Genomic DNA, 23,253 nt, shown 5'->3' with positions numbered 1-23,253 from the left:
GCGGGTGACGGGCAGACTCCACGATGCGCCGTGACTACAAGGCGACCCCTCCCGGGTGACGCGGGGCTGGCCGCTCCTAGCCCGCCAGCCCCGCGGTCCAAGGAGAGCGTGCTGCGGGCTGCTGCCATCCGGGCAAACGGGTGGGCTTCCAGACCAAACTTCACAACCTCGAGAAGCGCGTGGATTCCTGGGTCGTAGGAGCAACCCGCTTCTCTGAGCGGGAAGCTGGCGCCCATGTTGCCGCACCGGTCTTCCTCAGGCCGCGTCTTTCACCGCCTCTTCTTAGTTAAGGATCTTTATACCGAGCGTCCCGGTTCCCGTGGCTGGTGTGGTTTCTGCGTCCTGCCTGGACCCGGACCGCGCCCCTCCCGCTTAGCTCCACAGGGAGGCGACGCTCGCACCTGTCGGCCCCCAGGACGTGGCTCCGGTTCCGCGTCTGGACCTCCTCGTCGGGCGGGGTGAGACCCAGGCTGAGCAGAAGCTGAAACCAGTTCTGGAAATGGAAACGCATCGGCAGCGCAGCTCAGGGCGCGTCACCAGGCCCGCGAGGGCGGGAGCGTTTTGGGCAGACGCCGGGAAACCCGGGGAGCAAATGAGCGTGTGGTTCGTAGAAGGTGCCAGAACCCAGAAGGGCCGCTTTCCCGTTCAAGGTCGGAGCTCGGTCCACAGGCCATCCTGAGGAGCCCGCCGGAGCGCTGGCCTGTTTGTGCCAGACCTTGGTCACGCCGGCTGCCATGGGTGCCGGCCGTCAGTTCGCCTGCTCTGGCTGGTGACACAGGGCAGTCGGGACCCCGGTATCCGGCCCCGGGCAACCAGCTGAGCCAGGTACTGTGGGCAGGGGGGCTGCGGGCCTGCGAACCCTCCGGGCCCAACCAGCAGGCCCCACGCACGGCTGTCCGGCCTGCGCCCTCAGAGGGGGCCCGGAAGCCACTCAGGTCGCACACGGGGCCTGGGGGAGTGTCCACTGCACGGCTAGATGCGGCTGGCTCGTAGTCCTGGGTTCATTCGATGACTGCTGAGTCTGGCCTTAGTGGGGGCTGCTCTGTCCCTTCTCCCGCTCTCTTCCCTGCACCCCTCCCACCGTGCTCGGGACCACCCATCCTTGTTCACCAGCCCCTTGAACACCCTCTTCTCTCTGACCCTGCCCGAAGCCCGTCCCCACGGGCCCCGTGTCCCTGAAGCCCCTGGAGCAGAGCTATGGGTCTCCGACACGTTGCACATCCCCCATCCCCCATCCCCACCCCGCCTGCCCCCCAGCCCCCCACACCTGTGCTGGGGCCTCCTGCCCACACCAGCCGCTGGCCGGCCCCCGCGAGCGCCTCGTCTGGATGGTGCTGGCACCCCCCCATCAAGACCAACCCCCGTCCCAAGCTCCCCCTCAGCTTCCTGTCCCCCTCCCCAGGGCCTGGCTTCCAAGCCCGCCACGGCCCCCTCGCTGGGTCACCGTCAGCAAAGGAGGGACAGAGGGAAGGCCACGGGAAACCGCTCTCCACGCACCCTGCCAAGGGGGTCCCGGCCCTCTCGTTAACACAGACCAAGAGACCTCTGCAGGGACACCGATCCCCACCCGATTCTAAGGCGCCCTGAACAGCGGATTGGAAGACGCTGGTGAGCAGAGCCCGAGGGGGCCTCACCGCGCCTCAGTGTACTTCTCTGTGAAATGGGAGCGATCAGGCCTCTCCCCCTTAGGGCTACCGGCAGCACTGAAGGATTCTCGCGTGCCGAGTGCCGGGCAGACAGAGCGTCCAGAGTCAGCCGCGGCCGTGACTCCCACCGGGATCGCCGAGGGCAGCAGAGCGTGAGCGCAATGCCGAGGCGTCTGCTGAGCCCGGAGCCCCGTCCGTGTGGGGCTGCTCTTGGCCGTCGAGTCGTGCAGGGGCCTCAGCCCGGGGCCTGTGTCCCTCCCGTGTCTCATCTACGTCTACAGCTCAGAGCCCGCATTTGCCAGGGGGAGATCAGAGCCCAGATCGCCAGGGCAGCGCAGGGGCCCCCGCTGTTTTTGCTGTGGCCTTGCCAGGACGAGCACCCACTCTCCCCTGACCCTCCAGACGCGGCGGCCCCCCGGGCCTGTGTCACACCGAGGCTGCTGTCCCCAGAGAGCTGCCCTGCCCGTCTCCCGGTGCCCGTGCGTCTCCCGGCCTCGATGCCGCACCGAGGGCCAGGCCTCCCGTCTCCCAGGAAGCACCGGGTGCCTGCAGGCCTGGTCTGCCCCGGCCCCTTCAGGGTGAGGCGTGTGGACCGCTCCCCAGGGGCCGGAGCCGGAGGCAGAGACCGCCGGGAGGTGAGGGTGAGGGGACCAGGGTGGCTTCCGAGCTGGGTGCCCGGGGGCCTGGAAGGCAGCGGCTCAGGGCCTGTCCTTCCTGAAACGGCGCGGAACCAGCTGGCAGGGGGAGCTTGAGGCCCCACACGAGCACCTGCTCCAAGTGAACGGACGGCCACAGAGCTGAGCTGCAGCCACGCGGCAGTGACCCCAAGAGGTTGCGAAACGCCACGCCCACGACCTCATGCCGCAGGGGCTGCGGGGCCGCGAGTGGCGGGGGTGGGAGAAGACGTGGGGCGCGGCGGACGACCCCGCGTGCGGGCGAGGGACACGGCCTCGTCCGTAAGGCCGACAGACACGCAAAGGGGAGCTTCCGGCCTGGAATGGAAATCCCGATCAGCAGTGAGGCGCCCGCCCCGAGGGCCATGTCATTGGCTGTCACTGGCGACCGCGCTGTGAGAAGGCGGGCGGGCGTCAGCTCAGGATGCTGGGCCGGGCCCCGGGCCCCTCCCCAGCCCCTCCTGATGTGAAGCAGAGCCCCGGCCCACGCCAGCCACACAAGCCACACAGCAGGAGCAAAGGCCCCCGGGACTCGCACCAGAAGGAACGGCCACTTAACCCTTTACGGCCTGAGGAGCTGGGACAGGTGTTCTCACGTGGGAGGGGGCCCCTCTTTGCATATTAACAAGAGAGAGAACATCACAGTGCCTCTTATTCACACACGATGTCTTTATACAATTGGCCATCCTCACGACTGTTCCTTGACTGTTTGAAACCAAGGTTATGGTGTTTTTGACGTGGGGCACCTGAAACTCCTTGCCAAGGACCGAAAAGGGCTGAAACAGCTCTCAGAACGCAGCGGCACACAGGAATATAGTCCCAGGGCCTTGGAAATGCCAGTCACCCCACAAAGCCAAGACCCAAGCAGCCAGTGTCTTAGGAATACCACCGGACCCCCAGAGCTGGACAGGAGGCGCTTGGAAACCTCCAGACCTGGTCCCAGGGCTCTGGGAGCTGGGGGCTCGGTCCCCCGAACTCGGGATGTGCAGAAAGCACTCTGCCGGCTCCCCCGGGAATTCCCGCCCTCACGCCCCACCTACCGAACCCCGGAGTCCTGCTGGCGAGACTGGAGTAGGCGTTCCCGCTGGGCGAGGACGTAGCTGGGCTGGAGAGAGGGCTGTAGGAAGAGGGGTCTGCTGGGTACGTGTGGCTCGTTCCAATCCCAAAGGGAGACGACTGAGTCTTGCCAGACTGGGAAGGGATTTGCTACAATCAGGACAAAGCAGAGAGGAGGGCGGTGTCGCCAGCAGGCCCCAGGTGGGTCGCTGCCACCCCAGTGGCCGACGGTGACTCCCCATGGCCCTCCTGGCCAACTGGGCACGAGCCTGGGATCGGGCCAGCGTGTGTGGGCCCAGGAACTGCAGGACTTGGGCCCCGCGTCTCTGGGGCGGGTCTGGTTGAACCTGCCCCCGGTCCCGCAGTGAGCGGGGCTCTCGGGGCGCTGGGCTCGGCAGACTCCACAGTGGACACCCGCCTCATGGCGACTACCAGGGGGCTGGGCGTGTCCCAGGGCCGGGGGCTCCCAGCAGCCTGGCACCCAGGGCAACGCCCTCACTGAGGCCCGTACCTGTCCGGGAAAGGGCGGCCGGCTCCCTGTCCACGCCACCTGACTCTGGTTCAGCTGTCGGGAGATTTGGGACATGTTCTGGCCCGTTGACGAGGAGGACTGGATGTCATTCACACCAGGCACGTGGACCACGGAAGAGCTACGAGAGACGACATCGCTTTTGTCCCCGGGAGACCCCTCGCCCGCGACGCGGGTCCCTGGGCCTCCTGTTCAATCCCACGTGCGGCCTCTGTCCGTCCGTCTGTCTCTCCAGGGCAGCACGTCACGGGACAAAAAGGCCCCCAGCCCGTCACCGCTGCACTCTGCCTCTTTGGCCCCAGCAGAGAGCCCCCTGCTCTCTCTTCCCCGCGGCCCAGACCCCACCCGTGTGTCTCTTGCTCCCCGCAGAAGATTCTGAGGGGGCGGCTCCTTAGAAGGAAAATCAGCCCGGAGTGGATGGCTGCTCTGTGCTCTGGTTAATGTGTCCCTTAGGGGACGCCCACAGGGCCGAGGATTCAGCAAACGGGCCGCAGGCTGTCGGCTGGTTCCCAGTGAACAGAGAGCCTGTGAGTGAAAGCTTGCTGGGGGGGACGGGGGGGGGGGGCCTCCCCCAACCCCCAGAGCACACTTCCCCGCCGCCCCCCTCACTCCTCACGACCCCCCACGCCTGCTGTGTGTGTGTCACAGGGGGCGCATCCCCACGGCCCCATGGCCCCTGCAGGCAGACGCTGCTGCCCAGAGCTTTTTCCAGCCACTCCGATTATACAATAAGCTCATTAAAGACCGGAAGGTGGCCAGAGACTGCTGTCTCCCTTCAGGCCCTTCCTCCTGGCTCCGCTCTCGGGCCAGAGCGCTGGGGGCCCAGGGGGGAGTCGGGGGAGGGGGACGGGGCTAACCACGGAAGGCTCTGGTGGGTTTTGAAGAAAGGCAGTTTACAGACCAGTAGAGAAGCGAGGGGACAACGTTACTCATGAGTTAGTCTTTCTTCTATGCCATCCGGTTCCCCTCCAGCCAGGGAGCCCCGGAGAACATCAGAGCCCTCCGGTCCTGGCCGTGACGAGGGGACATCGTTCCCGTCCCCCATAAAACACTTCGTCACTTCACACACAAGGCCCCTTTCCCAGGCGGCCTCAGAAGGCCTTTTCTGATCCCGGTTCTTTACAGGGGCCTCTCCCCCACCCCGCCACCCCCGGGAGGGGGCTGGCAGAGGAGGGCCGGCCCCGTGCCCGGCCCTCCCCAGAGGCCCCTGTCTCGGAACACACGGGCCGGGGCCAAGGCCGGCAGCACCACGGCAGGACTCGGGTGAGGACACGCTTGGGCATGTGCAGCAAGGCCACTGTGCTAGGGCTCAGGGCCACCTCTGCCATTCGCCCCACACTCTTCCCCCTCAAACGAGCGCGGGCCCCTTAGATTTACAGGAAATTCAGCCCATTCCACAGGGTTAAGGCCTCATGAGCATCCATCCAACCCTCCCTCCTTTCCTCCCTCCCTCCCTCCCTCCATCCATCATCCCTCTTTGCCCCCTCCCTCCCTCCCTTCCCTCCCTTCCTCCCTCTCTCCATCCATCATCCCTCCTTCCCCCCTCCCTCCCTCCTTCTCTCCCTCCATCCATCATCCCTCCTTCCCCCCTCCCTCCCTCCTTTCCCTCCCTTCTTCCCTCCCTCCCTCTATCCATCATCCCTCCATCTCTCCCTCCCTCCCTCCTTCCCTTCCTCTCTCCCTCCCTCCATCCATCATCCCTCCCTCCCTCCCTCCCTCCTTCTTTCCCTTCCTCCCTCCCTCCCTCCCTCCATCATCCCTCCATCCCTCCTTCCCTCCCTCCCTCCTTCCCTTCCTCCCTCTCTCCCTCCATCCATCATCCCTCCACCCCTCCGTCTTTCCCTCCCCCCCTCCATCCATCATCCCTCCATCTCTCCCTCCCTCCCTCCTTCCCTCCCTCCCTCTCTCCCTCCATCCATCATCCCTCCTTCCCCCCTCCCTCCCTCCTTTCCCTCCCTTCTTCCCTCCCCCCCTCCATCCATCATCCCTCCATCTCTCCCTCCCTCCCTCCTTCCCTTCCTCTCTCCCTCCCTCCCTCCATCATCCCTCCCTCCCTCCCTCCTTCTTTCCCTTCCTCCCTCCCTCCCTCCATCATCCCTCCATCCCTCCTTCCCTCCCTCCCTCCATCCCTTCTTCATCCACCCATCCATCCACTCCATAGATGAGCAGTGAGTAAATGCCTCCCGATGCCAGGCTCGGGATCCCAGTCAGGGGGCTGGCGCCTTCCCCTGACTCCTTCCCCACACCGCCAGCCTGCCTCTCCTCCGTAACTGCCCTCCAACTTCTGCTTCTATGACAACAGCCTCAGCCCAGCTCAGCATCCCAAGCTGGACCATCTGTCCTAAGAACCATCTCCAGCCTCACTTTCCACTCTCCCCCGACACACCGCCCCCGACTTTCTCCCAGACCCATTTCCCCAAGTCTCTCCCCTCCAGCTCCCTAGCATGGTGTTCAAGGCCTCCGCGGTCCCCTCCTGTTTCCCCCAGACTCGAAGCCTCTCCCGCCACCCAGGCTTTGCTCGGCACATTCCCGAGGCCTGCGTGCCCCATCGCCCCATCGAGTGACAAGCTGACCTTGGCTTCCAGGCTCGGCTCAGGAGCCGGCCAGGCCTTCGCCGGATGTGCTACCTAGGCCTGGCCGCTCCTCACCTCTGGCCTCTGCTCCCTCCCCGCCGCCCCTTGTACAGAGGGACAGGCGGCAAGTGTCGCCAGGACTCGGTGAGCGCCTGCCCGGGCTGGGAGTGGTGCAGAGCCTGGCACGGAACTGTGGCCGTCACCGTGTGCCGAGAGCGGGGGGGGGGCACGTAACCCCGCGGCAGGAGAGGAGTCTGGAGCCTCCTGCACTGTGCCGCAGGGAGGGGCGGCCGGCGGTGACGAAGGCTCAGGAGCAGCTGGCTCGGCCGCCTTCTTGTCCGGACCGGGGAGCCGCTCCCCAGAGCCCCGGAGCAGGCTGCATCCAGAACACCCCGCTGAAGGGCAGGCCGCGGCCACCGTGGGATCTCAGCCTGCTACCCTGGGGTCGGCTCTGAGCTGCTTCTCCAGGTCCGTCCGCGGCCCAGTGGGGAAGCGTGAGCCTGCACCTCCTTCGTGAGGGCAGGTTCCTGGCAGGGCCCCCTCCCCCGGGGCGGTCAGTGCCACCTGCCCGGTCCCGGTCCCTGCCTGCACCTGACGCTCCCTTGGGCTCTGGCCAAGTCACCCGGTGGCCAGGCTGTATGGGGACCTCTGCCCGCCTGGGCTTGGGCCTGGGACCGTTCTCCTCGAGAGCTGGATGTTTGGTGGGTGCACGTAGGACCCACACACCCTCCTGCGGGCAGCCCGTCTCTCTTCTGGCCGTTCTTCCCAGTCCCCGACCCTCCTTCCCCAGCCGGCGATAGCAATGCATCTAATAGCAACACGTTGGGCGCTCCCGGGGCAGGACCAGAGCCACCAGAACCCCGGCCCGGCCCAGGGCCCAGAGGGCAGCAGCCCCTAACTGGTGTTTGCAGCATTCGCCGTGCACGGGGCCGAGCTCTGAGATCCAGGGCTTCCCTGTGAGGGGCATCCCCCGCCCCCGGCCCCCTCCCAGTACGTACCTGAAGGCCTTCCCCGAGTGTCCGGGGGGGAACGGGCTTCCCTGGGAGTAGATCTGCTGGGTTCCCGCCGCAGAGGCTGAGGTCATCATCTTCTTCTCCGCTAGGAAAGGCAGGGCAAGGTCACGGTCAAGGGCTCCCTGTCCTCCAGACTATGGGACGCGGGGGGCAGCCGGGGAGCAGGCGAAGGACGGGTGTCCTCGAGCAGGACGCATCCCGGCCGTCCGGCCGCACACGCCTTCTCTGCGCACGAGGGCACGGGCCGTCCTCCAACACCCGGGCTGGGCCACACGCTGCCGGAGGGCGGGCCCTTCCCGAGGGTCGGGACGATGGAAAGAACCAACGGAAGGAAGCTCCTCCTCGGACAGTTTCCTCCCAAGCCCACGGAGGAAGCGCGGGGCAGTGGCCCCAACTCCCTGAGCGTGGACCCCAGCGCCGCCCTGCTTGTCATGGCGTGGCCTTGCACCTGTGACCGAGGGGCTCCTTTCCCTGCAGTCTCGAAACTCCCACACGTGTTATTTCCACACACCTGCTGGCCCACCCACGAGATACCAGGATAAGGGAAGTTAAAGTTAGTTACAGGGCAATTATTTCGTGCCTCGACAGACCCCTCGCCTGTACCCATCTGTGGCCTGGGAGGTGGGGGGGGGACACGCAGAGTTGGGGGGGGTCCCCCACTGGGCGGACATGAGCAGGGATGGACACGCGGGCTCGCGGACCTGGGGCGGAGAGGGCGGGCTTCCTTGACCACGCGCCGACTACCTCTGTGACGGGCCGATAAACTGAGGCACTGGGCAGCCTCTGGGTCCGTTTCCTTTGCTGCAGCGAAAACCCCACAGCACGGAGGGGCTTGGACTCCTACGTGGGTGCCTCTGACTGGTCCGCAGGTGGAGAGGGGCTAAAGGTTTCAGGAGACAGGTGCCCCAGGGACTTGTGACCATCCACTCAACGTAAGCTGTTATTTTCTTACGCACTTAGGGGTTTGGGTGGTTTGGGTAAATGAGAAACGCATTTTTTCCTAAGCGCTCTAAGACGTTTGTAGGGTACGAGATCATACGTGGACACAGGTATGTAAAGATGTTCGGTTTTATCATTCAGTCTTCTGCGTCCTTTTTCGCTCTGTGGCTTTGACCTGCTTGACCGCTGCAAAATCTGGCTCTGTCAGGATTTTCTCGTGTTCCTGCTTATTTTGGTTTTCCCGTGTTCCGAGGCTCATGACACATGTACCTTCACCTTCGGGTCCAGCCCGTATCTGCATCGTATCTGTAGAAGTTAGCCATCTCAGCGGGGCGCCCGGGTGGCCCAGTCGGTTAGGCATCCGACTTGGTGTCGACTCAGGTCATGACCTCACGGTTCGTGAGATCGAGCCCCGCGCGGGGCTCTGCGGGGACAGCGTGGAGCCTGCTTGGGATTCTCTGTCTCCCTCTCTCTGCCCCCGCGCCCCCAGTCTCTCTCTCTCTCTCTCTTAAAATAAATAAACTTTAAAAAAAGAAGACAACCATCTTGGCCCACGGCTCTTAGCTGCCTCCGAGGGCACCACACCCCTACTCCTCCGGGTTAAAGGGTTTCACGTCATGTCGTTTGGGCTACGGCGTATTTCGGCAGCATGTCAATCGGGAGTTGCTGGTCAGGGGCCCCTGAACACCAGCTTAGTTTATCGTTCGTGATGTTCACGCTTCCTTACCCGTTCGCTTTTTTTCTGAGTATCCTGCAATTTGCTAAAAATGTCCTCGTCTTTTCTTGTGAGACTTCCTTCCTGCTTCTCCTTTTCTCCTTTCAAGAGTGGCTATCTTTAGACCCACGGGAAGCTGGGTTTCTCCATAAACGTCAGAGAAAAAAAACCAGCACGTGCCGATGGGAAACGTCTGTGTAGGACCCCCAACCCAGGATGCACCTAGATCTTTGCTGAATGGGTTCGATTCGGGTTTTTATTTACCCTTTCTTTTGTACCTTCCGACAATCTTCGCGCCGACTCTCGGCGTGCCTCGTCCTTCACACTCCTGCTTTTTCAACCTGCCACTTCCATTCCGGTCTTCTCCATTTCGATTCATGTCGCGAACAAGCACCGTGTCTGCAGGCCGTCTTCTCAGAAGCCTAGGCAGACGGCCCGTGTCTGGGGAGTCCTTCTGCGGCTTCCGGCTGTGAGCGCAGCCTGGTGGGGGCAGCACTGCATCTCCTGCTTTCCTTCCTTCCCTTTCCTTTTTCCTGGGGGTTCGTGTCCCCTGTTCTGTCATCCTTGTGGGAAGGTGTCCGTGTTTGGGTAACATCACAACCTCACACGGATTCCCTGGGAATATCGTGGGGATCCGGTCAAACATTCCGGCTCCTCGGAGAGGAAGAGAGGCCCTTTTAGACGTGCCGTCTCTGCTCTCGTCCGCGGACGTGGAGAGACAGGGGTGGACGCAGCCGGCGTGTCTGGATGGCCCGTGGGAGCCAACAGCGGAGAGCCTCCTGGTGGTGCTAACGGGCGTGTTCTGTGCTGGAGACCGGAGGCCACGCCCCACCCGACGGTGGCGCTCCAGGGAGGCGGCTCGGGCACCTCCCTGCTCCTTCGCCTTTGGTCCACGGCCCAGCGGGAGGACGGCGGGGTCTCCACAGGTGTCGACGTCAGGAGGACTGGGATTTGCGCGAATGGCCCCGGCTCCTCAGTCCCGTAGGACGCTGTGGGGTCCCTTCCGATCAGCGTTCCCATGCTTCCTTTGGGTGGGTCAGCTGGTTTGGAATGACAGAGATGTTTCCAGGCTGCTCATCTTAGTGGAAATCTGCCTGGGGGGCGGGGGTGGGAAGCCGAGAATGGCACGCTTCCGTCCGGGAGCGAGGCGGACACAGGGGGGCCCCCGCTGGCCGCCACCGGGTGAACCGTGGACATCCGTGTGCACGTCTATTCCAAACCCTCGAATTCAGCAGATGAGGGGTCCAGGGCCCCAGGCGGCAGGCGAACGAGAGGCAAGGCCAGAAGTCGAGGGGTTCCATTCGGACTCCTGGACTCGGCACTCGTCCACACCCGCTCCCTCGGGATGGCCGCCCCTTGACGGCCCGACGGCGGCCACACGCCCCACACCCTCGGCACGTTAGCGCTGTTCGGGAACTTACACGCACTGATTCCCGCAAACATCTCAGCAAACCGGGGGTCTCTCTCCTGGGAGAAGATGGCATCGGCCTTCTCCACGGACTTCCCCGCCTCGTGAACGCCGGCCGGGAGGTTGGGGACAGGAACCTGTTTGCACGTGAAAACACAACCACATCCAGAGTGTGAGACACAGAGCACGTGTCTGCAGCCCCGTCGGGTCCCCGTCGGGTCCCCTCCCCCCCCCCCACTCGCTGGCAGTTCAGGCTGTGTGGTTTTACTGAGGTGGGGGGCTCGTCTGGAGACCGGGAGGTGCGGTGTGAGCCGGGGACCGCAGAGTGGCACGGATCCCTTACAGAGAGATAACCGATAATCAACCACCCTAAACACCAGAAGCGTGGACTTGAAGTCTAAGGTGGGTGACAGGCCCAGCCCCAACACACCTTGTCATTTCTCTACACGGCCGTCGGAAGCAGCGGGAGAAAAGGCAGAAGGAAGAGGAGGGACAGAGGGGAAGGGAGGAGGGAGGGAGGTTGCGTGGACAGAGTGGGGACCCGGTGCAGGGCAGGACAGACGGCCGGGAAGGGCACGGGTGACGCGGCTCAGAACTGCCTCTGTCGGCTTCCGCGTCTGCTGGTCCGGTCCTTGGGCTCACTTAGAGCCCCCGCAGCTCCCAATCGCCCCGGGACACTCCCCATACGGGCAGCTCAGGCCCTACTCGGCCGCCCAGTCCTCACGTGTCCTCTACCTTCCATGGCCCAGCCCTGCAGGAGGGTCCCAGGACACCCCCAGGGTGGGACCTGCGTCTCTGCACTCGGTGGGAGGACAGAGCACCAGCACCTGCTGGGCTGAGGGCGTCAAGCTAAGGGTTGAACTTAGCCCCCGACCCTTGGCCCGGAGACAGCTCCAACTGGGAAAGAACCTTCCGGAAGTTCACCTGCGACAGGTCGTATGACGACAGCCCATCTCTCTGGTGCACCTCCAACTCTGCCTGCTGCTGCTGGAGCTGCCTGTGGAACGAGAGGTCAACAGAGTCATGACAAGGTCATGACGTGGTGGCCGCGGGGCCGAACTAGAACCTTCCCCCAACCCAGAGGGACGGCGGGTGACACCCAACGGGCCTCTAAGTGGTTTTCAATTTTTACTTGTTTTAGTTTATGACTTTTTAAAGTTTATTTTGAGAGCGCGAGCAGGGGAGGGGCAGAGAGAGAGAGAGAGAGAGGGAGAGAAGGAGAGAGTCCCACGCAGGCTCCATGGGGTCAGCACAGAGGCTGACGCGGGACTGGAACCCAAAAACTGTGAGATCGTGACCCGAGCCGACAACCAGAGTCGGACGCTTGACCAACTGACCCTCCCAGGCGCCCCTTGTGATTATTTTTAAATGCCCCAAATCAAGACTCCAAGCCCTGTGTTTTAAGTTTAGGTTGCCAACATTTAGGAAATGCGTTTTGGTTAATGATTTCATGTCACGCAGGGTAAGAAGACACCACGTGAAAACGAACAGTTACGGCAAAGTTCCGATCAACACGGAAAGAAGAAACCCTTGGCCTGACAACCTGTAAGCTTGATGGGGGGGGGGTGACCTCATGTCCCCCCCTCCAGCCCTCACACTGGACTCTCACAGCGTTACCTGACCTGACGCCCAGTACACAGAGGCTTCCCCAGGTGGTGGCCTCGCGGCCAGGACCTGACCTGATGCCCCCGGTCCCCACTCTGTGCTCTGCAGGCCCCCCCACTGCCCCGTTCGGGACAGAAAAGGACTCGTTACAGGAAATGGCTGCTTTACAAAGTTTCAGAAGGTGGAAACTGGTTACGTTCCCGGGACAGTGAGCCCCACAGCTCAGAGCCTAACGATGGGGCAGGATGAGAGCGTCTTTTTCCAGTCCACACACGGCCAAGAACGCCAGGCGAACATGGTTAGACTGCTGACCCGAACCACACGCCCAGGAGTCAGCTTAAGGGACACGGACAATTCAGGCACAAACGTACATGTGACACACACAGCACGTGTACGTTCACAGTAAGCAGGGAAACACTTTCAGCCTTAAATAAACAGAGTGAGTGCAAATTAGGACGAACCTGGAGGGCGATCAATTCTTCGACTACGAAGCGGGTAACAACACAGTTAGCACGGCGGCTTGCGCAGAAAGTTCCGGCGCGGGGGAGATGCCCACGGCAGAGCTCCACACGGAGGACGCCGGTGCCCTCCGCGTGCCCCGGGGCCCTGCGCTCACCGCGACCTACGCTGAGCTCACGAAGGGAGCCGCCACCGCTCCAAGTGGGTGGTTTCTGAACTCCCTTCACGGCGGAGCGCGCCGAGGCCCCGAGACGCCAGGCGTCTGCAGGAGAGAGACCGTGCCCTGGGGAGCGGGTGACGAAAGAGGGTTTGGGGCAGGGGCTATTTCACAGCGTAAGGGACACCCACCTGGGAGGTCCAGGAAGGCCTGGGCCGGCCACTGTGGGCGCCGGTGACCGGACCCGGTGGGCGAGGCCCGCCAGGAGCCCGGCCTCAGAGCCCAGTTGCCACCCCAGAGCAGGGGGGTGTCACCAAAGTCTTGCCCCACGGCCCCCCACCAGTCCCTCTACCGGCCCCCCAGCTGGAAGCTTGAGAGCAAGGAGCTCATGCTGTCCTGTCCACGGAGGCGAACGTCGGCCCGACCCCGGCAAACAGGCCGGGCCACCAGACTGGCGGGCGGTGTAGACGGAGCGCGACTAGGTTGCCTCGGTCCACGTGCAGGCTGTTTGGGTCACACTGACCAAGAGCCCCCCCTCCCCCCCGCTTAGTGACCACTTCCGCTCCTGGGGGCAGAGTCAGCAGAGGCGGTGTGGTCCACAGCCCCCCACCGAGACGGAGACGGCACAGGTCGCTGCCGGTCTCTGTTTCCCCCTTTTCTCTTTTTGAGAGAGAGAGAGAGAGCAAGCAAGGGAGGGGCAGAGGGAGGAGGGGAGAGAATCCCACGCGGGCTCTGGGCTCAGCGCAGAGCCTGATGCGGGGCTCAAGCCCGTGACTCTGGGATCATGACCTGAGCCGAAATCAAGCGTCGACGCTCAGCCGACTGAGCCGCCAGGCGCCCTCTCTGCTGGGGACCCGCCGCTTCTCCAGGCAGCCTGCCCCATCGCGGAGGGAAGCAATCACAACAAGTCTGTCCCTGAAACAGCCCAGACCTACTTCCTTCCAAGTCCCATTTTGAGTTCCCATCCTCCGGCCCAAGAAACGGGACAAACTGAATTCTTCTCAGCAGCCAGACAGATGCACGTCTGAACCCCACTCACCTGCAGCCGTGCCCTTCACGTGGGCCTGGGCGTGTGTCCCCACCCCCCAACCGCCAAGGGAAGACCACGTAGAAGAGAGCCCCGTTGGGGGACCAGCGACCAGCTTATTTAGAAGCTAGCCCAGACCGGCCCCGTTCCAGGAAGCGTCCTAGACTGTCTACACCAGGCTCCGTGCTAGATCCGGGGAATGACGGGGCCAGCCCCACAGGGTCTGGGTGGTCACGGTGTGGACATTCTCCACGGGAGGACAGAGGAGTCCGCAAGCCCAGGGTGCTGACGTCAGAGGCAGGACGCGGGAAGAAAGAACACGCGGCTGGTCTCCAGACCCGGGTGCGAGAGCCCAGGGGAAAGGTGAGCCATAAAACGTGGGATTTCCCCCCAGGAGTCTGTACCTGCACCCACAACACCAGGAAACAGCAGCACTAAAATCAGGTTTTTAAACAATTGCTATTTCAGAACATGGAAAAAGAATCAATCTAACAATCCGCAGAAACACCCTAACTGTCCGTATCGCCCTACTCGTCTCTTACGGTTTTGCCAATTCACGTGTACCCTGCGGGCCCCTGGGCAGCCGGGGCCTCTCCCTGCCTGCCCTGCGGTGCCCCTGCGGCCTCCCCATTTCACAGACGCACACAGAGCCTCAAGGTCTGCGTGGCCTCCCTGCGCCAGGGACGTCGGGATGCCGTCGATCACGTGTGACACTCCCCCGACAGAGCAAGCGAGCAGCCACGAGGGGGGCCGTCGGACGTCTGGGAGAACCGGGATCTGGTGAGGAGGCACGGGGGCTCCACGGGCTCGGCCGACCCGGGTGGGGCTACCAGTGCCCCCCACGGGCGGAGTGCCGTCTGCACGCCCGTGGGGAAGGACTCCGAATGCCCCTCACGGGGTCCGTGGCTGCCTCCGTCCAGAAGCAGGGGCGTGTTCTACGGAGAGGGCTCCTCGGGGCGGGACAGAAGGCAGGGGGAGCTGCTCGGCAAAGAGGAGGGACGTCCCCTGAGACAGGGCGGCGGCCTCATCAGGGCACAGGGGAAGAGGCAGGGAGGGAGGACAGGAGTCCCAGGAGAGACGCTGTGGGGCCCTCTTCTCCACCAGGCTGTCTGCAGCAGGTGCGCAGGAGGGCGGGACGCAGGCCGAGCCCCGGGCCGGGGCCCTAAGCTCTGCAGAGGCGAGGTCGGCCCCTTGCTCTCGCTCCCCGCTCCCGCCCCCACTCCTGCCCCCGGGACACAGGGCGGTTAAGGACCTTTCCGCGGAGTCTGCTGCTGCTGGCCGAGTCCAGCCAGAGGCAGGAACGCGGGGAGGGCCGGAGGGCTGGCGGTCGTCACTGCCCTCTGCTGCCCACGGCGAACAGCTCCCGCCGTCCCCGCCCAGGGAGGGCCGCTCTGTCCCCTTGGCTGTCAGCTCCTCCCGCCGGCGGTCTCCTCCCCTCTGCCCCCAAAGGGCTGTCAAGAGCAACACGTGGGGCCGCACCCCGCAGGGACGTGCGTCCTGTTGTGTCGGGGCAGCCGGACTCAGACCCAGAGATCACACCTCTGCGGGGGAGGGAGGGAGTCAAAAGCCCTCAACGTGACCAAGTTTACCCTATTGCAACTAGACCGTCTCAGATACGGGAGAGAATGAGGGAGCGTGCTGTTTCTGCAGCACAGATCGACTCCCGTTTGCAAGCAGGAGGCCACACGGCCCAGGGACAGAGAGGAGGTCACACGGCCCGGGGACAGAGGGCGGGAGGTCACTTGGCCCGGGGACAGAGAGCAGGAGGTCACACGGCCCGGGGACAGAGGGCAGGAGGTCACACGGCCCGGGGACAGAGGGCAGGAGGTCACTTGGCCTGGGGACAGAGAGCAGGAGGTCACACGGCCTGGGGACAGAGGGCAGGAGGCCACACGGCCCGGGGACAGAGGGCAGGAGGTCACTTGGCCTGGGGACAGAGAGCAGGAGGTCACACACCCCGGGGACAGAGAGGAGGTCACACGGCCTGGGGACAGAGAGGAGGTCACACGGCCCGGGGACAGAGGGCAGGAGGTCACTTGGCCTGGGGACAGAGAGCAGGAGGTCACACGGCCCGGGGACAGAGGGCAGGAGGTCACATGGCCCGGGGACAGAGAACAGGCGGTCACACGGCCCGGGGACAGAGAGCAGGAGGTCACACGGCCCGGGGACAGAGGGCAGGAGGCCACACGGCCCGGGGACAGAGGGCAGGAGGTCGCTTGGCCTGGGAACAGAGAGCAGGAGGTCACACGCCCCGGGGACAGAGGGCAGGAGGTCACACGGCCCGGGACAGAGAACAGGCGGTCACACGGCCCGGGGACAGAGAGCAGGAGATCACACGGCCCGGGGACAGAGGGCAGGAGGCCACACGGCCCGGGGACAGAGGGCAGGAGGTCGCTTGGCCTGGGAACAGAGAGCAGGAGGTCACACGCCCCGGGGACAGAGGGCAGGAGGTCACACGGCCCGGGACAGAGAACAGGCGGTCACACGGCCCGGGGACAGAGAGCAGGAGGTCACACGGCCCGGGGACAGAGGGCAGGAGGTCACACGGCCCGGGGACAGAGGGCAGGAGGCCACACGGCCTGGGGGCAGAGAGCAGGAGGTCACACGCCCCGGGGACAGAGAGGAGGTCACACGGCCTGGGGACAGAGGGCAGAAGGCCACACGGCCCGGGGACAGAGGGCAGGAGGTCACTTGGCCTGGGGACAGAGAGCAGGAGGTCACACGGCCTGGGGACAGAGGGCAGGAGGCCACACGGCCGGGGGAGAGAGGGCAGGAGGTCACTTGGCCTGGGGACAGAGAGCAGGAGGTCACACGCCCCGGGGACAGAGAGGAGGTCACACGGCCTGGGGACAGAGGGCAGAAGGCCACACGGCCCGGGGACAGAGGGCAAGAGGTCACTTGGCCCGGGGACAGAGAACAGGCAGTCACACGGCCCGGGGACAGACAGCAGGAAGTCACATGGCCCGGGGACAGAGAGCAGGAGGTCACACGGCCCGGGGACAGAGGGCAGGAGGCCACACGGCCCGGGGACAGAGAACAGGCGGTCACACGGCCCGGGGACAGAGAGCAGGAGGTCACACGGCCCGGGGACAGAGAGCAGGAGGTCACACGGCCCAGGGACAGAGGGCAGGAGGCCACATGGCCCGGGGACAGAGGGCAGGAGGACACACGGCCCAGGGACAGAGAACAGGAGGTCACACGGCCCGGGGACAGAGAGCAGGAGATCACATGGCCCGGGGACAGAGAGCAGGAGGTCACTTGGCCCGGGGACAGAGAGCAGGAGGTCACACGGCACGGGAAAAGAGAGCAGGACGTCACTCGGCCCGGGGACAGAGAACAGTAGGTCACACGGCCTGGGTACACAGGGCAGGAGGTCACACGGCCTGGGGACAGAGAGCAGGAGGCCACAAGGCCTGAGGTCAGAGAGCAGGAGGTCACTCGGCCCGGGGACAGAGAGGAGGTCACACGGCCTGGGGACAGAGGGCAGGAGGTCACACGGCCCGGGGGCAGACAGCAGGAGGCCACACGGCCTGGGGACAGAGGGCAGGAGGTCACACGGCCTGGGGTCAGAGAGCAGGAGGTCACACGGCCCGGGGACAGAGAACAGGAGGTCACTCGGCCCGGAGACAGAGAGCAGGAGGTCACATGGCCCGGGGACAGAGAACAGGAGGTCACATGGCCCGGGGACAGAGAGCAGGAGGTCACTTGGCCCGGGGACAGAGAGCAGGAGGTCACTCGGCCCGGGGACAGAGAACAGTAGGCCACACGGCCCAGGGGCAGAGAGCAGGAGGTCACTCGGCCTGGGGACAGAAGGCAGGAGGCCACACAGCCCGGGGTCAGAGAGCAGGAGGCCACACGGCCTGGGGACAGAGAACAGGAGGCCACACGGCCCGGGGACAGAGAGCAGGAGGTCACTCGGCCCGGGGACAGAGAGCAGGTGGTCACACAGCCTGGGGACAGAGGGCAGGAGGTCACACGGCCCGGGGACAGAGGGCAGGAGGTCACACGGCCTGGGGACAGAGGGCAGGAGGCCACAAGGCCTGAGGTCAGAGAGCAGGAGGTCACTCGGCCCGGGGACAGAGAGCAGGAGGTCACACGGCCCGGGGACAGAGGGCAGGAGGTCACACGGCCCGGGGGCAGACAGCAGGAGGCCACACGGCCTGGGGACAGAGGGCAGGAGGTCACACGGCCTGGGGTCAGAGAGCAGGAGGTCACACGGCCCAGGGACAGAGAACAGGAGGTCACTCGGCCCGGGGACAGAGAGCAGGAGGTCACATGGCCCGGGGACAGAGAACAGGAGGTCACATGGCCCGGGGACAGAGAGCAGGAGGTCACTTGGCCCGGGGACAGAGAGCAGGAGGTCACTCGGCCCGGGGACAGAGAACAGTAGGCCACACGGCCCGGGGGCAGAGAGCAGGAGGTCACTCGGCCTGGGGACAGAAGGCAGGAGGCCACACGGCCCGGGGTCAGAGAGCAGGAGGCCACACGGCCTGGGGACAGAAGGCAGGAGGCCACACAGCCCGGGGTCAGAGAGCAGGAGGCCACACGGCCTGGGGACAGAGAACAGGAGGCCACACGGCCCGGGGACAGAGAGCAGGAGGTCACTCGGCCCGGGGACAGAGAGCAGGTGGTCACACAGCCTGGGGACAGAGGGCAGGAGGTCACACGGCCCGGGGACAGAGGGCAGGAGGCCACACGGCCTGGGGACAGAGAGCAGGAGGTCACTCGGCCCGGGGACAGAGAACAGGAGGCCACACGGCCCGGGGACAGAGAGCAGGAGGCCACACGGCCCGGGGGCAGAGAGCAGGAGGTCACATGGCCTGGGGTCAGAGAGCAGGAGGCCACACGGCCCGGGGACAGAGGGCAGGAGGCCACACGGCCTGGGGACAGAGAGCAGGAGGTCACTCGGCCCGGGGACAGAGGGCATTGAGAGCGAGTTGCTGACACCAGTCCCCCCCCCCCGTCCCCCGCCCCGTCCCCGTGGCTGCAGAGAAAGCCAGACAGAAGTGGGAGCAAATGCCAGGCTGTGAGGGGTTACGACGGGATGGACGGCCAAGGGGGGCTCCCGACAGAGAGCTGGGCAGAGAAAGTTCTGGAAGACCAGAAAGCCCGGGGTCTTCAATGTTCAGGAAGCGGGTGCCCGTCCGAGAGTCTCAGGAAGAGCCCGTGGCAGGGGTGGACAAGGAGTGTGGCCCACGGGAGACAGAGGATGCGCTGGGAGGGCCCCGGAGGGGGAAGGAGCGGGAGGAGAGGAGGGGACGCTGAGCCCCTCGGTCCCTCCGACGGGAGGAGGTTCGTGCCCGGGCCCTGCTTCTCGGTTCACCGCCAGGCAGGAAGCAGCCGGGAGGAGCCAGCAGGACGGCTCACGCCAGGGCCCCAGAGCGGACGGCGGGCAGGTGGCAGAGGGGATCCCGCGGCCCCAACACCGTCTGCGGCAACTGAGGCGGACCCCACCCCACCGACCGGGCCCGCTCCGGCTCGCTGTCCCGCCCGCCTGCTTCACACACGCCGGCTGCACGCGGGACCCGAGGTCACCTGACAGACGTGCCGGGCGGGGGCCACGCGGAAACCCAGGTCAGCCGCCCGGAGGGACCTCGAGCGGGTGGCCCGGCCCGGCCGGCTCCGTGCCTTGTGGGCGAGGAGCGGGGCTGAGGCTGAGGCACAGGCACGGGGTGGGGCTTCCCCGGAAGGACGCCCCGAGGGGGGCTCCGAGGGGAACGCCCCAATCCAGGGAGCCGGCAGGGGACACAATGGGGCCAGAGCACTGAGTGAGCGAGACAGGAGGCCACGGCCACTGCCTGGGGGCGGCATCACCGGGACGGCCGTCGGGAGCTGGAGGGGGGAGCAGACACCACCAGCTCAGTGCGGAGCCGGGGAAAATGGGACAGGGGTGCCACTGGCCAGCGCGGGCACTCAGGGACTGTTCCCCCCACTGCCAGCTCACCCCGCTCCCCTGCTGTAGTGCCCGCAGACGCTGGGACCGCCCTGGCCTTTGTTCACACTGCTTCTTTGACCTTGCATTTCCTCGAGAATAACAGGGAGGAGGCATGACCTGGTCCCGGCCGGGAGCCCGGCCCCACTGACTCCCCGCAGCAACCCAGTGGAGAGGCATTATCGCCCCATTGCACAGACGGGAAAGCGAGGGCTGTGAAGTAACGTGACACCCAACTCGAGGTACAGGAAGCCGGGTGTCCAGACCGGGGCCCAGGTGTGCGTGCCAAGGCGCGTGGGGTACAGGGTGAAGCCGGGGGTGGTCCGGGGACTGCGGAGCCTTGAGCAGGAGTGTCCCTGCAGCGCCACCCCCAGCCCCCTGCCCCGGGGCCCTGGAGCTGCCAGGGCCTTAGCCTCGCTCCCCCCACCCAGCTTCAGAAGGGCCCGGAAACCAGGCACAGGCGGCCGGCGCACCAGGCAGGGAACCAGGGAGGCCTGGGGAGCAGGGCACCGGAATTGAGGCCGAGAAGCAGGGCTGCCAGGAGCAGGGAACGTCCCTCGGCCTTGGAGGGAAGGGGGACGGAAGCATGGCGGTGGCAGAGGACGCAGTGAGGGGCCCACAGGGACCGACCGCCCGCTGCAGGGGCGGGGAGCCTATGGGGGGGGAAAGGGCCCGGGGTAAGGTCACCAGCCCTCGACTCGGGGAGGGCACCCGGACCCAGCAGGGCTGGGGCGTGGCGAGCACGTACTTGACGTTGGTGTTGGTGCAGATGACGTACTCTATCTCGTCGGAGTAGGGGTTCTGGAATGTGAAGCTGCTGGTGCGGATCAACAGCCACTCCCGGTTCTTGGTGCGGAGCCGGTACATGACCGACAGCACCTGGCCCTTCAGTTTGACCACCTGAGGAAACATTCGGAGGAGGAAGGAAGTCAGGGGGAGGCAGGGCTCAGAACGGGGCGCCGCGGCAAAGACAGCCCGAGGGGACGGCCAGAGAGCAAGGCTGGGCCGAGGGGGCCTCTCCCCCTGAAGCAGGCACTGTCCTCTGTCACGTTCTCTGAAACACCTGTCTTCTACCAGGACTTCTCAGCTCTTCCAAATCGGGCCATAAAACTCTATGAGCCAAGTGTTTCCCTTTTCGCCTGGGCTGCTAGGGTACTCTGGGTTTGCAACTGGTACCCCGTCCCCGCCCCCCCCCCCCCCCCCCCCCCCCAAGAAATGATCTCACTCGGGTGTAGAGTTACATCGTAGCAGTGGATTCATTGCTTCCCACCTCGCATTACAAAAATCCTTAAGCTCCGTTTAACGCTGCTAATTGGGTCAGGTATACCCTCCGGGAGGAAGGGTAACGAAACGATAAATTCATGTGCGTTATCTGTGCGTGCGCGGACCTGTTACTGCTTTTACGCTGCGGCACGGCTTCCAAACTACCTCCAAACGCACGTCCTCACAGGAGGCTGGTAAGGTGGGTCTCACTCTGGGTAGGGCTTTAATACCGAGTCTCGGACAAGTTAAGTAAGCTGCCGGAGATCAGACGACTCTGGGGGAGAAGCTCGGCCGGGAAGCAAGGTCTTACTGCCAAACCACGAGTGCCCGCTCCTGTGCTCCGTGTATACGCACAATGTGTGCACAAGCAGAGACACAGGGCTGTGAGCGTGCTCACACGGCCCTTGCTACCAGCTCCCACGGCTACGGCATAAACAGGAGAAAGCCCAGGAACAAAGCCAGGCGGACGGGCATGCCTCTCCGCAGGCCTGTGTCCCCAGATCCTGGGGCTGGTCGGGACAGAGAAGGCTCTGGACCCGGGGAAGCGGGGCTGGCTTGACCACGAGACCAGAGTGTGATCAGAGGTGAGAACGGGGACCTGGTCCCAGGGTCGCAGAGGGCCCGGCCCCTCTTCCTTAACTGCCCTCACTTGTACTTTATTCCTGGTTGGATGTCTGTGCACAGCCTGGGGACAGGGACCTCTTGGTGACCTGAGTCCCCCCCCCCCCCCCACCCCCAGCCCTGCCCTCGCACAGAGCCGGCACATCATCTGAACTTCCTTGATGGGTCTGTTGGCCCCACGCCCTGGGCTGATGCGCCTGAGCGACCACCCCTGGGGAACCCAGACGAATGAAACCTGAGAGGGCTGGACGCCCTGGTGGGAAACCCTGAGTGATCCAGAAACCAGACCAATGTCCAGGGGGGCGGTGACCCTTCCTGGCACCGAGCTCGAGGAGGCGGACGCGGGGTCAGGCAAGACCCCGACCCTCAGGGGTCACTGCCCGTCAGCAGGTCCCAGCAGGAAGCTGGCTCTTTCCCCACAGGACCACAGGTCAAGGCCACGTGCCCCGGAGGCCGGCACGCTGAGGGGGTCCCGTGGGAGACTCTCTGAATCTGCACAGAACACGGGGAAGAGGGCAGCCACCTCCTACGTGTTGAGCCCCGGGTCGTGGCTCCCTGAGGCAGCTGCTGTGCGTCTCCTAACCGAATGCCCGAGATGGGGGGAGAGGTTTTAGCTCCACGGAACAAACACCAGCCAAGGCACCGCCCGGGTGCAAAGCCGAAGGAGCGGAGGGAGGGCGCCGGCAGCCCCCGCCCTCCCCGGGGCCAAGTTCCTGGCTCGGCCTGTGACACCAGCCACCTCGCGTGGCCCTCACGACAGCACCGCGTGGATCTGGACAGCGAGCCCCAAAGGAGTTAAACATCCCGCCAGGGCCTGACGGAGCGGCGCGGAGGCAGGAGGGGGTCCCGGATCCCCCGGCCCCCACCGCCCGCTGTGTCTTCATGACCCTCTGAGGCCGAGGCAGAGCCCCTGTCCCGGGACAGGTACGTCAGCGGCGGTAACCAGACCCAGCAGGCCGAGTCGCGTCTCAAAACGGTAGGCTCAGGAGGCACGGGGTCGCCAGGACGCCGTGGGGTCCGCGGAGGGTTCCTGGACGGAGACAGGGCTGGGCTCCCGGACGTACAGCATCGACGTGCACGCTGAGTCCGGCTGCCAGGCTCGCACGGACCACGCAGGCCGGCCACAGCCCCGCCACCCCGCACTCGGTGCTCCACTGGGCATGGCGAGCAAGCGGACAGCAGAGGGGGCCGGGGTCCTGGCCGCAGGTCCCTCGGGGTCCCACACTTCCGCCTGACCTCTGGGGACCTGTAACCCGGCGAGGGTCCGAGAGCAGAGCCAAGGGCAGACGCAGCTTGGGGGCCCCTGCGTCGGGCCCCCCCCAAACCCAAACCGCTCAGGAACCTGGCGGCCCCCTGAGGTCTCACGTCCGGGCCGCTCACACACTTCGGTTTAAATCCGGAGTTCCAGGGCGGACCGTGGGCCGACACAGCCCCCTCTGCGCTTCTGGAAAAACCAGCCGCTTCCTTTGATCAACATCTGTCCCCCAGCCCGGCCGCCAGTGGCCACAGCCCAAAGAACACATTCGAGGGGCCGAGGCCAGCGCTCCAGGACGTCCCCGTGGCCGCCCGGCTGTGGCCTGCCGAGCGGTGACCGCAGGGCCGCCGGCCCTCAGGTGTGGCTCGGGCTTCGCCTCCT

At 65.2% G+C, this 23,253-nt stretch overlaps 1 protein-coding gene across 3 annotated transcripts in view; it reads right to left on the bottom strand.

Annotated features, from left to right (window-relative positions):
* The window catches only part of ARNT2 (aryl hydrocarbon receptor nuclear translocator 2), a 148,135-nt gene that overhangs the window by 5,701 nt on the left and 119,181 nt on the right, over nt 1-23,253 (bottom strand). For all 3 annotated transcript variants that reach the window (XM_042940820.1, XM_042940822.1, XM_042940821.1), the window contains exons 12-17: nt 20,482-20,633; nt 11,478-11,550; nt 10,567-10,690; nt 7,477-7,576; nt 3,888-4,026; nt 3,361-3,526 (exon numbers count right to left, since the gene is read on the bottom strand). In XM_042940820.1, the coding sequence (XP_042796754.1) occupies nt 3,361-3,526; nt 3,888-4,026; nt 7,477-7,576; nt 10,567-10,690; nt 11,478-11,550; nt 20,482-20,633 (754 nt within the window). The remainder of the gene's footprint in view (nt 1-3,360; nt 3,527-3,887; nt 4,027-7,476; nt 7,577-10,566; nt 10,691-11,477; nt 11,551-20,481; nt 20,634-23,253) is intronic.

The sequence above is a fragment of the Panthera leo genome, chromosome B3, assembly GCF_018350215.1.
Source record: "Panthera leo isolate Ple1 chromosome B3, P.leo_Ple1_pat1.1, whole genome shotgun sequence".
Lineage (NCBI taxonomy): Eukaryota > Metazoa > Chordata > Mammalia > Carnivora > Felidae > Panthera > Panthera leo.
The sequence above is the reverse complement of the archived record's forward strand: the minus strand, read 5'-3'. Positions and strand labels throughout refer to the sequence as shown.